The sequence below is a fragment of the Stenella coeruleoalba genome (assembly GCF_951394435.1).
Source record: "Stenella coeruleoalba genome assembly, chromosome: 10".
NCBI classification, from domain to species: Eukaryota; Metazoa; Chordata; class Mammalia; order Artiodactyla; family Delphinidae; genus Stenella; species Stenella coeruleoalba.
The window spans coordinates 92,144,778-92,161,959 of NC_137156.1; the positions used below are offsets into that span (position 1 = coordinate 92,144,778).

General features: G+C 43.8%; 1 protein-coding gene across 18 annotated transcripts in view; it reads left to right on the top strand.

Moving 5' to 3' along the window:
- Nucleotides 1-3,834, top strand: part of CNTN4 (contactin 4) — a 958,186-nt gene extending 954,352 nt beyond the window's left edge. For all 18 annotated transcript variants that reach the window (XM_079933645.1, XM_079933652.1, XM_079933654.1 and 15 more), the window contains one exon: nt 1,209-3,834. In XM_079933645.1, coding sequence (XP_079789771.1) covers nt 1,209-1,309 — 101 coding nt within the window. In that variant the 3' untranslated portion in view covers nt 1,310-3,834. The remainder of the gene's footprint in view (nt 1-1,208) is intronic.
- The last annotated feature ends 13,348 nt before the right edge of the window (nt 3,835-17,182 follow it).

Sequence of the window (17,182 nt, forward strand, 5' to 3'; positions counted from 1 at the left end):
CATCTATAAAATTTGGATGCCTCAAATCAGAAAACAAAATGTTTAATGGTCCTTTCACCCTTCTTCTGAATAAGCACTTGTTAATGGACATAGAACAGGACTTCAGGTGGGAAACCAAGGCTGCCCCAAGACATGCTCTGAATTCAGGAGTGATTTACCAGTTTCCAGATGAGGTTTATACTTCACCTTTTTTGCATACAAACACTAAAGGCATTTTTGTCTTTTAAAACACTGGGGAGAATTGGTTTCTACATATCAGAAGAGGACTCTAGCTTCTGTTGGAAGGAACCAGATTTATGGTGAGATGTGGAAATTATCTCCAGGCCAAAAAAACACAAGATGAGAATTTGTTTTGGGATTAATTTATCTCACTTTCTTTAAATCTGACTTCATACTTGCTTATCATTGCAAGGATTATTTTTTTTTAAGACTGACTGATGATTCTTGGTTTAATTCATTACAGAAACATTTTAAGCAAGTTTATTGGTAAAATTATTAGATGATAAGGATGTAACTGTGAGCAAAACATGATCTCTTTCTCAAGAGGTTTTCCATTTTGTTGGTCAGAGATCTTACGATCTTGATAAAACCTCAAATGACAGTTGGTAACTTCTTACTGTGAAAAATGTAAGATGTATAAGAAAAAGTTTTAAAAGGATTGAGATTATCTTGTTGGGCAAAGAAAAAAAAAAAAAAAGAGGTATGTTTAGACAGACATGAGTTGGAATCCCAATTCAGTTCTTTACTAACTGGGTAATCTTAGACTTATCTTACTTCTCTGGGCCCCCATTTCCTTAGCTGTTAAATGGTGTGATAACCATACACCCTGAGGTCTTCAGGGTTTTTATAGGAATTAAATGTCATGTGGCTCTGTGCCCGGCATTAAGCTTGAATTCGGAAGGGAACGTCAATGTTTATTTTGCTGCATCATGGAGATCATAGTATTTATCAGTAATGTTACCAGTCATATTGAAGTTTCTTCTCATGTTAGAGGGGGACACCCTCCTTTTACAGATGCTTAAACAGAGATCCAGAGATGTCCCCCACCTGCTCCCAGGTTCATAGCTAGGGGGTCATAGAACTGAGACTAAAAAAGTCAACAAGAGATGGTCATTTCCAGTAGACTTCAGACAGTTCTTTGGTTTCCAAAAGCCCTGGGGCCCCGCCTCCCTTTGTTGCCGAGGTGAGTAAATTTCTTCTCTCTCCAGATGCCTATGCAAGAGGAGCGGGGCCGTCCACTTCCAACGCATGCACGCTGTCGGCCATCAGTACGATCATGATCTCCCTCACAGCCAGGTCCAGTTTATGACAACAGTTCTCTAAAGGACTTGCTGTTTATAATATAAGCAACATTTAGCTAGTTGTTTTGAAGACACCCAGTACTAAGTAATATTGTTGTTCAAGTACATCTTATTACTGGAAAAAAAAATGTTTTTTGCTTCTTTAGGAATGGCATTCTACAGTACTTCCTCAAAGCAAATCTAGCTTTGTCTGAAGTTTCTTTGGAAACTCTGCAATGCACTGAAGACATCTGTAATATGATGTTACCAAAGCAGTTTACATATGTCCTTATATGCATATTTTTATTATATATTTAGTGTTTTATAGAATTTTTTAAAGTTAACATGAAATGTAGATATTAATTTTTTTTCCTCTGCTGTAAAATGCTATGGGCAACACAATCATATGGTTATTATTTGAAAATAGTTCCTTTAAAGACAGAGTTGGAAACTCACCTTGGTAAATACATTGCAGATTTCTTGTACAGTTTTATAAGGGTCTAGTGGCAGAACAGCTGAAGACTTGGTCTGTAACTCAAGGCTGCTGTATGGAAATGACTCTTGGGATGACTAATGTACTGAATCAAGTCGTTTTGCCACGTACAATATGCTTTCCAGCCCTGTTGTGAATTCTGTTGTTCAACACAACCTGAGATGGTTTCAGGAATGGCTGCAATCTCAAAACCTAAACTAACTTGCCCAAGAGGCACCTTGTGCAATATTCCCATCCCTGAATTTAGCATCCTACGGTAAGACTTTCTTTTCCCTCAACTCAGTTAACATTGTCTTTGTAGCAGTAGCATTATCTTAGACATGACATTGAAAGTTAAATATCCTGTAGTAACATAGATGAAAAGTTAATAGAGTCAACCATGTCTTTCAAAGGATAAAAGATAATTTTACTATCTTTAAATGTATCTGTCTTGAATGTACATTTAACAACAAAAAGAGTAATTCTCTGTTGATAAATTCGTAACTTCTTTACAAAATTTCTTATAGATAATATGTGTATCTCTTTAATAATAGAGCCCTTCTTTTGAATCAAAGTTATGTATGGAGTCTGGCAGATTTCTCCTATTTCAGCACCTAGCTGCCACAAAGAATTTTTTTCATGACTCTATAAAAGATCTTTAGTACAATGGTGTGGTATCTCAATGAGTCTCCTGTTTTGCAATAGGTAGCCTCATTGCTTTACAAGTTTCATCTTCTATGTCTTAAAATCACACATTGGAAAATGACAATATCAACAAAACTGTATTCTTATGAAAAGAACTATTTGTAATAATGGGGGAGGTTTTGTAAGCTGACACTAGTGGAACAGTGCATATAAAAGGCAATGAAATTTTCTATAAAAATTTTCACATGTAGACACGCTGCCACCTTTTCTTCTTTCTCAGAGAGCTCAAATTTGCCTGTAATTTGTCATTTTTCCTTAACTTTTCAACCTTCTAGCTATATTTATCCAGTAAAGTCATAATCAGGATTCCACTTGTGTAAAAACTAGGGTGGTAACTGGAAAAAAAATATTGTCAGTATTTCAAGCTGTGTTCCTTTCTTAGTTTGATATGGTTACTTCTATGTTAAAATAAAACAAAATTTTAAATCACATGCAAAAAAAATCAACAAAATAATAAAATGAATGAAAAAAAAAAAAGATACCCCAGGTAGTTCCCAACCCCAGTGTAAATATTTACCAGTGATCTAGCATATGTAATCTCTTTTTAAAGGTATTGTTAATAAATATTCTGTCATTTATAAAGATACTTGTCTTTTGGGAGCATTTTTCCTGCCTGCCTGTCAGGGAATTTGTTAGCTCACCCTTGTGCTAGTTATAATTTAAGATCATAGAGGGACTCAGAAGTCTCTGGTCACGATCCAAAGCTAGTTGACCCAGAGCTCTTCCTTTGGAATTGACAACCCTGAAAACATCATTGCAAATCCTCTTTGGAGGTAGAGAGGGACAAACATCCACAAATAAATGTCCTGAAGATCGAACTTGAATAGATCCTCTGCATTAGCTAAGTCTTTTCTGTATTTAATCTAAGGCTATCTGTTGTTTTAAGGTTTCCCCAACCCCGCTGCTAAAAGGATAGAATGTAAACTTGAGGCCCTTCTTAATGTAATAACAGCTTAACTCTGTACCCGGCCACACAGAGTCCTCACTGGCCCCTGAACACTGCTCGCTTTTGGTCTCACCTCTGTGCCTTTTGGGCATCTGGTTGCCCCTTCCTGAAATACCCCCCACTGTTCTTTATCACCTGAATCCCCACTGTCCTAGGGTAGGCTCCTCTGTGAAGCCTTCCCACACTCCAGTCCTTGGTGACATCCTTCCTCTGAATGAGCTGTAAGCCCTGTCGATACCCCTCATTTAGTAATTAATCAGGTACTACTTTTGGAAATCTCTTGTACTGTTATCTTGCATTTTAACTTAACTCCTGTATTGTTACTTAATTTTCCTTGTATGTATGCCTTGTCTTCCCAACTAGATTGTAAGCTCCTTGAGGGCAGGGACTTTGGTCTTATCTTCCATGTACTCTCCATAGTGCCTAGCACAGTGCCTTGCAATAAATAATCATTGTTTAATTGATCGAAAGGGTCTTTGAAGTAGCATTTTGCATCAGTTGCCTACCTGTGTGCCCTAGTGAACCAATCAGAGGAGACTGTGTCACTATTTTGCAAGGTGGCAGAAAGTGTCAGAAGGCCTGGCTTCTGATTTGATGCCTTGAAAAAGTCCTTTAATCTCTCAGCTTCATCATCTGATACATGAGGCCCTGGATTAGCTGAGTCTGACCGAGCTCAAGATGTTTTTTAAAAGTGCCCCGTGGACACCTTCACCCAAATGTGTCTGATTTGTTGGTTTCCATGGTTGTTGCAGGTTAGGCTCACTGGTTGCAAGCCACAGAAGCAACTCTGGATAACCTGAGTGAACAAAAAGGAATGACCCTGGTCAGATAACATGAGCCAAGGAGACACTGAATGCCCAAGCCTTGGCGAGAATAAGAAGCAGGCCACTCCGAGGATCAAGCCTGCAGGAACTTTGCAAAGTCTTTTGGGGGAGCTATTGTGGGGATGAATTGGCTCTGTTTCTGATTTTGATGCCACTCTGTTCAGTATCCAAATTCCTAGAAGAGGCTGATCGATCCAATTGGTGTCATACCGCCTGAGCACCTCGATCGTGCACTCAAGGGAGAGAGAGTTTGTTAAAGGAAAATTGAGATGATGTTTCTAGAAGATGGGATAATAAATGCTAAGAAGGTCTAAGCAGCACACTCGCTATGCTTAGCCCTCCAGGCAGGATTCCCCAGCCCCTAGTACCAGTTAGAACGGGCAGGGGGGATGTATTACTGCTTGGGAGTTTTGCACAGCGACTCTGAAGGAGAAGCACTAGAAAAGTGCCCATTTGCTTTGCTTATTTAACCTTTCCCAGCACTTCCTCTGATGCTCATTTTGTGTGTGAATAGTCCACCTGTGATTTAACTGTATAAAAGGAGATTCTATTTTGCCAGATAAGTGGATTCTCTCAGCATTCCTGAGTTTTTATAAAGCCCACAGACCCTGTGTACGAAACAGCTTCTTTCCACGGGAGCAGAAGACATGGGTGATAAACTTCATCTTCAGGTGAGCTTGGAATTCTTCCAGCCTGAGGTGGGAGCTGCCGTAAGCTTTTATCTTAAAATAATGATTGAGTTATTCCTACCGTCAAATTTTTGGTTATTTACATCTGGGAAGCAGCCTTCTATCCTGATGAACCTTTTCCCAGTCTCTCCCACCACCCGTACCTTACTGCAGATATGCTGCAGGAATGCTGAATTCTAAAAAGTACATAAATAGTACATAATTAGCTACTAAAATGTCATGTAATTTTTAAAGTATTTTAATGTAATCAACCACCAGATGATTTTTGCACACCATATCGGATTATCAATGCTACTGTTCACCTCCATTAACACAGATAGTCAAGAATTGGCTGTATTTTCTTTTTTTTCATTTTTATTTTATATTGGAGTATAGTTGATTAACAATGATGTGTTAGTTACAGGTGTACAGCAGGGTGATTCAGTTATACCCATACATGTATCCATTCTTTTTAAAATTCTTTTCCCATTTATGTTGTTACAGAATATTGAGCTGAGTTTCCTGTGCTAAACAGTAGGTCCTTGTCAGTTATCTATTTTATTTTATTATTTTTTTATTCAAACAGAAAGTCACAAAAATTATAATCATCCTCATCAGTTCACTCAGTCCCATGTCATTAATTTTTTTTTCATCTTGATCTTTTGTTAGCACTTTTATGAGTTCATCAGTTTTCCATTAGAGTTCTGAAAATGCTTGTTCATTCAGTTCAGCAGTATAGTCAGTTACCAGAAACCTGTACTTGTCAGAGTCTTTTCCATGAATAGTTATCTATTTTAAATATAGCAGTGTGTACATGTCAATACCAAACTCCCAATCTCCCCCTCCCCCCAACCCCATGCTTTCCCCCTGGTAACCATAAGTTCATTCTCTAAGTCTGAAAGTGTTTTTGTTTTGTAAATAAGTTCATTTGTATCATTTTTTTAGATTCCGCATATAAGTGATATCATATGATGTTTGTCTTTCTGTCTGATTATTTACTTCACTTAGTATGATAATCTCCAGTCCCATCCATGTTGCTGCAAATGGCCTTATTTCTTCCTTTTTACTGGCTGAGTAGTATTCCATTGTGTATATGTATCACATCTTCTTTATCCATTCATCTGTCGATGGACATTTAGGCTGCTTCCATGTGTTGGCTGTTGTAAGCAGTGCTGTAATGAACATGTATTTTTTCAAACAACTGTTTTCTCTGGATATATACGCAGGACCGGGATTGCTGGATCATGTGTAGCTCTATTCTTAGTTTTTTAAGGAACCTCCATTCTGTTCTCCATAGTGGTTGTACCAATTTACATTCCCACCCACAGTGTAGGAGGTTTCCCTTTTCTCCACACCCTCTCCAGCATTTATTGTTTTTAGACTTTTTATCATGGCCATTCTGACTGGTGTAGGTGATACCTCATTGTAGTCTTGATTTAAGAATTGGCTGTATTTTCCTTTGTGACAATTGAAGAATCCTCTGGCCACCCATAGTGATTTCAGGAGCAAGCCTTTTAAAAATCAAAGACTTAGAGTCAATCTCTGGACCTACCCCAAATTATTCTATACAAAATGACACACATGGGGGCCTTACATATTCAGATAATTGCCACTTATTCGACAGGATAACATTTGTGAAGTTCTAGAATCACAGCTCTCCAAATACTAGCAAATTGTTCTATAAATCAGCCATTGTTCTTTTTCCCAAGTGACTTGAGACAGTCACAAAAAAACCAACATAGAATGTGGGTGCGTTCCGTAACCAAAATGAGTTGAACTCACCTGACACATCCATTATCATCTTTTTCTTAAGTATTTTCACTTCTTAGTATAAATATTAATATTTAATCATTTTAATAATAAAATTAATAAAATAAAAATATGTAATAATGTTAATAAAAGAAGTTAGGCGGTAGGGTCCTCAGTCAGATACCAAGTTTTCCACAAAGCCTCTCTCAATTTCCCTGTCTGGCGTTGACCTCTCGTTTCTGTGATTCCAGAGCGTGTCATGAATACTCATGAGTGTCTGTCTATCCACTATTTGGTATTTAAATCACTGGCATTCGTGTCTTCTCCCTCCCTGTAGGCAGAGAGTATCTCAGGGTTACAGTTCGGCTATGATTCTTAACTTCTCTTACCAGGCTCGTATGCCCCCATCTCTGACCCTAACAAAACTAGAAGGTGGAGAATCCCTGGCACCATTTGGAGTGACTTCCCCAGGCTCTGCCCTCCTGCCAGGATATGATTACCATGTGCCAGTCAGACTGCCCATTCTGAAAGGAGGCCCCTTTCCCCTCATGCTAACTGGGCCATGCAGAATAAATGTGCCAATTCCACAACTCAAGGATAAACTACAACACTCAGCAGAGCTCACAATTTCAACAAAATCGGCCTCTGTTCTTTATCACCAACAGTCTGCTCCATTGTAGATGAGAAGCCCTCCACTAATATAGACCACACGGAGAGAAAGCAGTTTTTAAAAAATGTCAACCAAATGATAGAGCTGAATGTCAGGAAACTGCAAAGCCGAAGTAATTTAAATGTGATATTCCCAATCTCCGTAAATTGGACTTTCACTACATATTCTTACCGGTTGTTAGGAATACAAAACTATCCCAGGAAATGTGTATATCTTAGGATTTTAACTAACAAAGAATAATAACTCGAAATTTTTTTCTAGTGTTAAAGGGCTCTTTACACTAAGAAGCAGCAGATGCAGGTTTTATCCCCTTTTCACTCATGAAATGGAGGGAAAGAGGTGATACGACAAGCCCATGGTGACACAGACAATTAGAAATAAGGATTTACTGAGACGAAGGACAAGCGAGGGTAAGAAGCTGGTCTCTTAAATTCAACCAGAGGGCAGTCAGGACACTGAGTCAGCATGAAGCGGGTGGTGAGGGGGGAGGGGAGCTGTGTGAGGTTGAAGTTGGGAGGGGGAGGGGTTCTGAACTAGGACCAGGCACAGGACAGCCATTCAGAGGAACCCAGTGCCCTCTGTGTACCAGGCCCTGTTCTAGGCACAGGGGAGTGGCCGGCAGTCAGGAAGGGGGACCCCGCAAAGGCCGCAGAATGGAGGAGATGGGGACACTCTAAGGCTGGTGTGAAATCACCTGGTTTGGAATGAGACTGGGTGGGGAAGCCAAGAGAGCAGCCACGGCGTTTGTCACAATACAGAGAAATGCAATGATAATAGTAATTGCAGACAACAGTGATGCTCTTAGTATGTGCCAGTCTCTGCAAGTCATCCTGCTGGTTTAGTTCCCACATAGTATTCGTATTTGGTACACGGGGGACCAAGGCTGGGAGGTTTACAGGTTTGTTGCAGGTCACACAGCTGACCAGGGAGGCCAGGAATTCAGATGCTGGTGGCTTGTGACTCCAGGCCTCTCTCCAAAAAAGTTAGATATTTATACCAACAGGGAGGGAGGGAGGGAGGGAGATGATAGATAGATAGATAGATAGATAGATAGATAGATAGATAGATAGATAGATAGATAAGGATACCGGTTCCCAACAAGAAGGGTAGTGAGCTTCCTAGGAAGTTGTACACCGGGTTGTTGAAAAGTGACCAGGGGCACGGGCAGGGCTCCCAGGTGTAGGGTTCCTGCAGGGAGAACCCGTACAGCTCAGGTGTGGTGAGTTCTTTGCTCCACAGTGGTCTAGCTCAGCTGCCTGGACTTCTTCAACTACAAAGGAGGGTCTTTGCTTGTTTGTTTTACTTGGCTTCAGGTGCCTCAGAGTTGTTTTTCACACTCGGGCTATCCTACAAGATCAGGGTAGACAGATAAAGTACAGGAGGCCCAGTTAAACTTGGATTTCAAAACTAGTACTTTTTTAGTATAAGCATGTCTCATGCAACATTTACCGAAAATTCAGATTTAACTGGGCCTCCTCTATTTTTATTTGCTACATCTGGCAAGTTTATGCAGGGAAGAAGTTGCCTGCTCATTGAGGTAATTCGTTTCTAGTGCTAAATTCCAGGGTCTTGCCGATGTGTGATCAGTTCTTTGAAGGTTGAGGCCTCTGAGGGTGCCAGCACGAGGTTTGCTGTTTTAAGCTCTCTTTGGTTTGCTGAACTCTCCCACCCCCTTTCCGAGGATGGGGTGTGTGTGTGGGTCCAGGGAGCTAGGCCCGGATGGCTCTCACAGCTGAAAAGGTTTACTGTCGTCGAGCCCTTTAAGAGGAAGCTGGCTGACCTTTGAACTATGACACCAGTTGCGTAATTGTTGATTTCTTACCCACAGTTTTTCCCCAGGCTTATGCATTCTTTCATTTTATCACCTGGCAGGGACAAATCTTGGGTTTTCATTTTAATAACTGAAAGAAAACGAATAATACACCTTCACGGGGAAAAGAGCCCACTGGAACTTTAACAAAAGGCACGTGAGTCACGTGAGCAGAAAGGGCGGTCCGGGCTCCCGGAAGGTCGGTGGGCGGTAGAGGCTCCGGGAGCCCGGATGCAGGCCGGCCGCTGAGGTCGAGGCAGGCGTTTCTGAAGGGAGAGGCCACGCCAACCGTGAGTTCTTGTAACTTCTTTGTTAAACTCTAGTGATATTTCTACTGTTCCCACACAGCGTTAATAAGAGAGTGCTGCCTAGAGTTCGGTTCTTTCGATCTGAGCTGAATAGAGTTGTCTAGTCTGGCTTACGCTTAAGAAACTGACTTTCTTTTTCATGGTATAAGTTCAACCAGTTCCTACGCAGTTGTTCAGGACACAAAGATAAAGAGGGCCGCCTTGTCGATTTCGGAGTGTTTCTCCTTTAAAGGAGACAGAAAAATTTTAAATAATAAGTGATAAAATAGAACGCAACAGAAGGTACTTGGGGAACATAGACTTCCTGGTGGCAAAGAGCCGAGATTTAGAAGCTAAACTGTCTACAAGATGGGGGGAAAAAAAAAAGATTGAAAGGGCTTGTCCATCAGAGAAAGCTTCAGCCGCGGCTTGGACGGATGAGGGACAGGGTAGTTGTGATACAGGGGTGCTCCCCGGGGACGTGGCTGGAGAGCTACAGAGAAGCCAAGTCAGAGGGGACTTTGTTTTAAAAGGAGCTTGAGCTTGAAGGTGCTGGAGTTATTTAAGGGTTTTGCGCAGGGGTGATACAGGTAGATGTGCTTCTGCTGAGATGCTTCAAAGTAATACCGGAGGCCAGGATACTGAGAGGCTGCTGCGTTGGTCCTAGCTGAGAGATAATGCAGACAGTAGTGTGGACAAAGAATGAGAATGTCTGGGGGGAAAATGAGAAATGTGCTCCTGTTCAACGTGCAGACAATTCACTGTCAATTCTGTTCGGCGTTGCTCGTTCTGAACTGCATTTACATTCATATCTATTACCTAAAAGGGGGATACTGTGGGAAAAAACACCGTTAATTCTTTAACAAGAAATAGTTTTTGAAAACTTGGTACCCTGGAACTTGGTCTGTAGGCTGTGGAAGCAGGAATAGCACAGGGTCGTCACGGAGACCCTTGAGCTGACACGAAGTCCTATTCTAATTAGGTTTTTCACCTTTAGTCGTGCGCTCAAAGACTGTTTTCAGTTCTCCGTTCTCGCTTCCAGATATCTACTTTTTCTTTAACAAATTAGCACCTAAGGGTTTTTAATTCCACCAGCAGATGGGCCTGGCACATACAAGCCTCCCCCATGAAAACGCTTGGATTTTTAATCAGGATGTTCTCGGCCCACACGGAGTTCCTCCCCAGACTGCATCAACAGCTTCAGGCCTTAAGGCATTTCAGTGAGGCTCAGGTGGCTGAGCTCTTGGCAAACTGCCCTTCCCCCTCTGGTCTCCCCGGCGCGTCCCCTGCGGAGCTCAGCGCATCGCAAACGCTAAATTTCAGATGGGGCTGAAATCGTTATTGGAAAGGCTGTTGTTCAGAACCACTGTTCTGAGCCTGTGACCATGAAGGCTCTTGGGAGGGAGGTGGCCATCCACCGTGTCCTGGTGGAAGATGGGAAGAGGTGGGCGCTTGTATCTTATCAACCTGCTGATGAGGGTATTCGCTGTGAAGCGTTCACACTCTGATTTGCCATGACAGGGCAGTGAAAACAGGACACACCACTCAAAACCCAAGTCCTTCTGTATAGTAATTTACACATTGTAGCGTAGTCACAGCAGCAGCAGAAAGAGACCCAGGCTCCGCCAGCCAGATGGCCAGGCACACGCGAGCCTCCTGGTTATTTCCAATCATGTTCTCACCAGACACCCGTCTTCCTCTCCGTGCTTTCAATTTAGACCTTGATGATCTCTACCAGATAGCATTCAGTTCCAACTGTTTGCAAGGAACTGTGACGGGGTGGGAAGAGGGTTTAAGAGGGTCCAAGAAGCATTGATCCCTTCTAAGAGTCAGGGACTGTCCCAGAGGCTGCAGATAAAAATGCATTTCACATGAGCCCCATCGTCCTGGATGGCCCATCCTACAGGGCAGCCGGTGGAAGAGGGGGGCTGAGGCCCAGAACGAGGCCCCAGAGGCAGGATCAAGCAAACTCTGCTTTGGAAGGTTTCACGAAGGAGGAGGCGTGGGGTACGCGTTCCCAAAGACTGAGTGTGAGTTCCACAAGGCAGAAAAGGAAGGGCCTAACCCTCTAGGGAGACACATGGGCTGCTCTCTGCTGCCCTGACACTGATATCCCCAAATCAGGCAGTGGGTCGGACTCAGTACCGGGGTGACGGCTGCTACTGAGGTGGAGGCAGGTGGGTGTGAAGCCAGCACCTCACCGAACAGAAAGAACTGGCCACACTGGGCACCGCTCTCTCCTTGTCCAGCCTCCTCGGCAGAGGCCGTTTTCACAGTCCTAGGTTTCCGGGCCCCAGTTTGAAAGAGATCACATGTGGAGTGTTAAGTCGAAAAAGGGGTAGGGTTTTTGTTGTGTTTTTTTTTGTTTTTTTTTTTGCAGGGCTTTGCCTGCAACAAAACAGTTGGTTTTCAAATTTTGATATTCAGCGGAATCACCTGGAGCAGCTGTTCTCAAAGTGGGGTCAGGAGACCAGCATCAGCGTCACCTGAGAGCTTAGGGGAAAGCAGATTCTCAGGCCCCCCGGACCTCCTCGGTCACAGGCTCTGATCTGCTTTAATGACCCCGCCAGGTGATTCTGATGTGCTCAAGCTTGAGAATCCTTAACCTAAGTCTCCTACAGATTCCTCACCACCATTCACAGAACTTCTGCATCAGGTGATGAGATATTTTGCCAGTCATTGCAGCCGTGCCCTCCTGGTCCCACCCCCTAAGCAAGCTTCAGCTTGTTTCCTAACCGTCCCCTCCACATTTCCGGGGTCACTAGTGCCTGTATTCAGCCCCTCAGTATCCATTTCTTATCTAACATGCTCTCTGAGCCGCAGTGATTGCATCTGTCAGACAGGGGCAATCGTACCATGTGGGCTTCTCAGGATTAGAGGTGATGTCTGGGAGGCGTGTGGTGCAGCTCCTGACATTTGGTGTCTTAGCTCAGGCTGCTGTAACGAAGCACCACAGTCTGGGGGGCTTATAAACAACAGAAATTTATTTCTCACAGTTTTGGAGGCTGGAAGTCCCAGATCAGGGTGTCAGCATGCTGGGGTTCTGGTGAGAGTCCTCTTCCTGGTTGCAGAAGGCCAACTTCTCATATCATCACATGGGGGAAAAACTCTTTGGGATCTGTTTGTAAGAGCACTAATCCCATTCATGAGCATCCCAACCTAGTCACCTGCCCAAGGTCCCACCTCCAGATACCACTACATTGAGATGTAGAGTTTCAACACGTGAATGGGGGGTGGGGCGCATTCAGTCCATAACTCTTGGAAATAGGCAGTAACTGACAGATGCCAGACTGCTGTGCCTACTATCCTGGGCCCAGGTCCCTGCTATTTGCAGTGGATGGTTATCAGAAAAACAACCCCTGGGGACTTCCCCAGTGGTTAAGAATCCACCTGCCAGTGCAGGGGACACGGGTTTGAGCCCTGGTCTGGGAAGATTCCACATGCCACGGAGCACCTAAGGCCGTGTGCCTAGAGCCCACGCTCCGCAGTGAGAAGCCTGCGCACTGCAGTGAAGAGTAGCAACCAAAAAAAAAAAAAACAGAAAGAAATGAAAAGAAACACAACCCCTGGAAGTATTTGGTAGTCAACATGCCCCATTCCTCGATCAGACTGACTAAATCAACTATGAAAAGCATGTAAAGAGTCTGCCGTGGTGGAGGTTTGTTCTGAGCACTGTGACCTTTCCCTGTTCTAAGCTTCCTGCTCCAGGGCCGTGTACAATCAGCACCGTTTGGATCCCTTCAAGTACCAGCTGTCCCTCCTAACCCCTCTCTGCCCTGGCCACACCTGTACTTGGTTCTACCTGTAGCCCATGGCCCATCGCGGGGGCCACCGATCTAGTTGCAGACTCATACGGGAGGATGTTAGAGGAGGAATTCCTGTCTAGATTGGCATGTTTGTTGGGATACCTGTAGGACCCCTTCCAAACCTCCAAGGCTAGCGCTGACCCAGCACTACTTGACCAGATGCCCAACAGGTTGCTCTGAAGTCTTTGCAAGCAGACGTCTTTTCAGAAAATTCATTCTTAATTAAGTGATCCCCTTCCAACACAATTCCACCCAATGCCTTTCTCAGTATATTCCCAGAATATCAAGGCTGGCTTTGAGAATATAATCCTGTCCCCTCCTTTGGTATGGACTGATACGTTAGCTTCTTAGGTTTTGAAATTAGTTTGCCTCAAATGATGCTAACTTGATTGTGCCCGTAGAGCTTGAGATTCTCTCTCTCTCTGTCTCACACACACACAAACATACACATACACACACACACACACACATAAACACACACACACACTACTTGAAAGAAAAAGTATTCCCGAACTCAGAATAAAAGCACCATGGCTCCCACTTGCTATAGGGAAGACAGTCTTCAATCCAAGTTCACTATTCACTCCAGGATGGTGCAAAATGCTTTCTTCCTGAGATTTTAGCTGATCGTTACCGTTGGCAGTTGAACCAGTCAACGTGGCACTACCAGAGTAAACACAGTTGATGTTAGCCTTAATAACTGTCTCTCGTGCAGAAGTGTTTGAGGTGAGTGATGCAGATCAGGAGGCTGGCAGGTGAGGAGGTGCTGCCCTGTGCAGAGATCAGACCTGGCAGGACAGTCAGATGAATCAATCAACCTGTGTGAGTTAGAGATTTGTCTGGGTGTTTTTCCCCTTGCAGCTAAATTGAGTGTTTGGTAAACTCCAAACTCCTCTTAGCCAAGAAACAGTTGTTCCCATTCTTATCCCCGGGGCTCGTGAGTGTGAGTTGGTTTTGACAATGCTCCGGGGACAGTCAAAACACGGAGTCCTCCAGGGTCTCAGATCCAGCCTCCTCCGCATAGCTTATGACTTCAATTTGTGTTTCACTGGAACCAGTTTTCTGCAAAACAAATCATCCTTCCTTAGATGTCTTCTAGAGAACTTTCTGAGTCTTTGAATTTCTTTACAATTGGTTTCAAGTCACTTTTGCTTATGAAAATAGTAAATGGTCACTGAAGAAAGTACGGAAAATAAGTAGGAAGAAAACCAAAAAATACCGATCAACTTAACTCCCAAGCACAGCCCACTGTTTGTCTTCAGCCCTTTTTTCTAGATAGAAAGTTATCTTTACAGTTATATGAAGAGCTTTCTAAGTGGATTTCTTTCCACGTAGCATCACATCTTATTTTAAATTCCATACAGCCAGCCCTCGGTATCCACAGGCTTCACACTTCTACATAATGGACCCGAGCGTCTGCAGATGTTGGTGCCCGCTGGGCCTCCTGGAACCATGCTCCCTGCAGATGCTGAGGGATGACTGTATGTTCTTTGGCTGCTCATTTTGAATAGTTCCATTGTATGCCATCCACAGTTGACTATAGTCTTCCCTGAAATAGAGGTGTTATGTCCAATTTTTGCTGTCATAGATAATGCTGGTATTAATTACAAAATTCATGACCAAAAAAATACCTTCTGTAAGAGATTGTATTCCTTGACCCCCTTTACCCATTCAGCACATCTTTTTCATATTTTTTTAAGTGAAGTATAGTTGATTTACAGTGTTGTACCAGTCTCTGCTGGACAGCAAAGTGACTCAGTTGTACACATATATATTATTTTTTTATATTCTTTTCCATTATGGTTTATCACAGGATATTGAATATAGTGTCCTGTGCTATACAGTAGGACCTTGTTGTTTATCCATCCTATATACAGTAATTTGCATCTACCACCCCCAAACTCCCAGCCCATCCCTCCCCCGCACCCCGCCTCTGACAGCCACAAGTCTGTTCTCTATGTCTCTGAGTCTGTTTCTGTTTTGTAGATAGGTTCATTTGTGCCATATTTTAGATTCCACATATAAGTGATATTATATGGTATTTGTCTTTCTCTTTCTGACTGACTTCACTTAATATGATAATCTCTAGTTGCATCCATGTTGCTGCCAATGGCATTATTTCATTCTTTATGGCTGACTAGTATTCCATTGTGCTGTATATATGCACCACATCTTCTTTATCCATTCATCTGTCGATGGACATTTAGATTGTTTGCATGTCTTGGCTATTGTGAACAGTGCTGCTGTGAACACAGGGGTGCATGTATCTTTTTGAATTATAGTTTTGTCCAGGAGTGGGATTGCTCGATCATATGGTAGTTCTATTTTTAGTTTTCTGAGGAGCCTCCCTACTGTTTTCCATAGTGGCTGCACCAACTTACATTCCCACCAACCATGTAGGAATCATTCCACACTTTTGTTTTTTTGGCTGCGCTGGGTCTTAGTTGCAGCATGGGGGATCTTTCCTAGTTGCGGCACGTGGGCTCCCAGTTGCAGCATGCATGTGGGATCTAGTTCCCTGACCAGGGATTGGACCCGGGTCCCCTGCATTGGGAGCGTGGAGTCTTAACCACTGCACTGCCAGGGAAGTCCCAGCACATTTTTTGCACTGGACACCACGTGATGCATTGAATACGCAGTGATGAACACGGCACCTGTGCTCTCTGCCGTACGTACTTTTAATAGGTTGTTGTCTACTTAATCTCGGAAGGAACCCTCTCCGGTTACCAGCGTAGAAACAAAGAATGGCTGGAAACCAGTCTGTAACCAATGGAAAGCTGAGAATAAGAGTTTTTTTAGTGAGTCTTTTTTATCACTAAAAAGCTCATCCCCCTGCTTCCTCCCTCCCTCTCCTGCCACCAGAACCTGTGTCTTGAACGTTACAGAACAATTTCTGACTCAGGCCTGCACAAGCAAAAACATGCTTAACAGCCTCTCTGGGTTGGCAGCTACCCTCTGAACCCCAGGATTCTGGGTACCAACATCAAGCTTAGAGGTATGAGCGGTGATGAAAAGCAGAGGGTTTCCTTTCCCACCAGGGGGAGGCTTCCCGGCAGTTTGCCCATAACTCTAATGGGCCCCCTCGTTGTCCTTGTAGCAAAGGCCCCAGAAGTGGGTTGCACAGGCTCTGCCTTTGAAGGTACAGGCTGGGGCACTGCCGCACGTGGCCCAGCTGTGGTCAGCTCTGTACTGAGGCACCTACTCCTCCAGGTGGAGGTGGTAGAACTGAGGGCAGGAGGTGACCCTTCGTTTCCCCAGTTCTCCCCACTCTCCCCCTCCACGCTGCGGCCCTCCCGCCCCACCCCATCCCTCTCACTGATCTGGTTTTCCTGACCCGCTGCAATGTGAGGAGAGTGCGTTGTCCGGAAGAGCTTGGCCGTGATGGGTTTTGACATAAATCCTTTGCTTATTCTGAAACCAGCCTGTCTGCCCCAAGAGTTGTTCTTTTGCACACATGACTTGATGGTTTTTTTTTTTTTTTTTTTTTTTTGGCTGCATCGGGTCTTGGTTGTGTGGGCTCTGTAGTTTGCGGCACACAGGCTCTCTAGTTGAGGCGCTGACCTCAGTAGTTGTGGCGCTGGCTTAGTTGCCCCGCGACGTGTGGGATCTTAGTTCCCCAACCAGGGATCAAAGCCACGTTCCCTGCACTGGAAGGCGGATTCTTTACCACTGAACCACCAGGGAAGTCCCCGTGACTTCATGTTAATTAACAGCAAACCGCAGACTTACCCAGTAAGCTGTTAAGCCAGTTTCTTTTACCAACCTCAGAATGTGCAAGGAAATCTTTGGGGGCTGTGAAGGGAAATGAGATACCAGCACTAAAATGTGCTGTTAAGAGGCTGGGTCAGATGACTTGAGTCTGCTGCTTAAACCACACGTGCTTTCCAGGCATGCGTGTGCCAGATCCAGGAGGGATCCACGGCACGAATTCACAGGAAGAGAAGCAAGTTTCACCGTGGGGCACA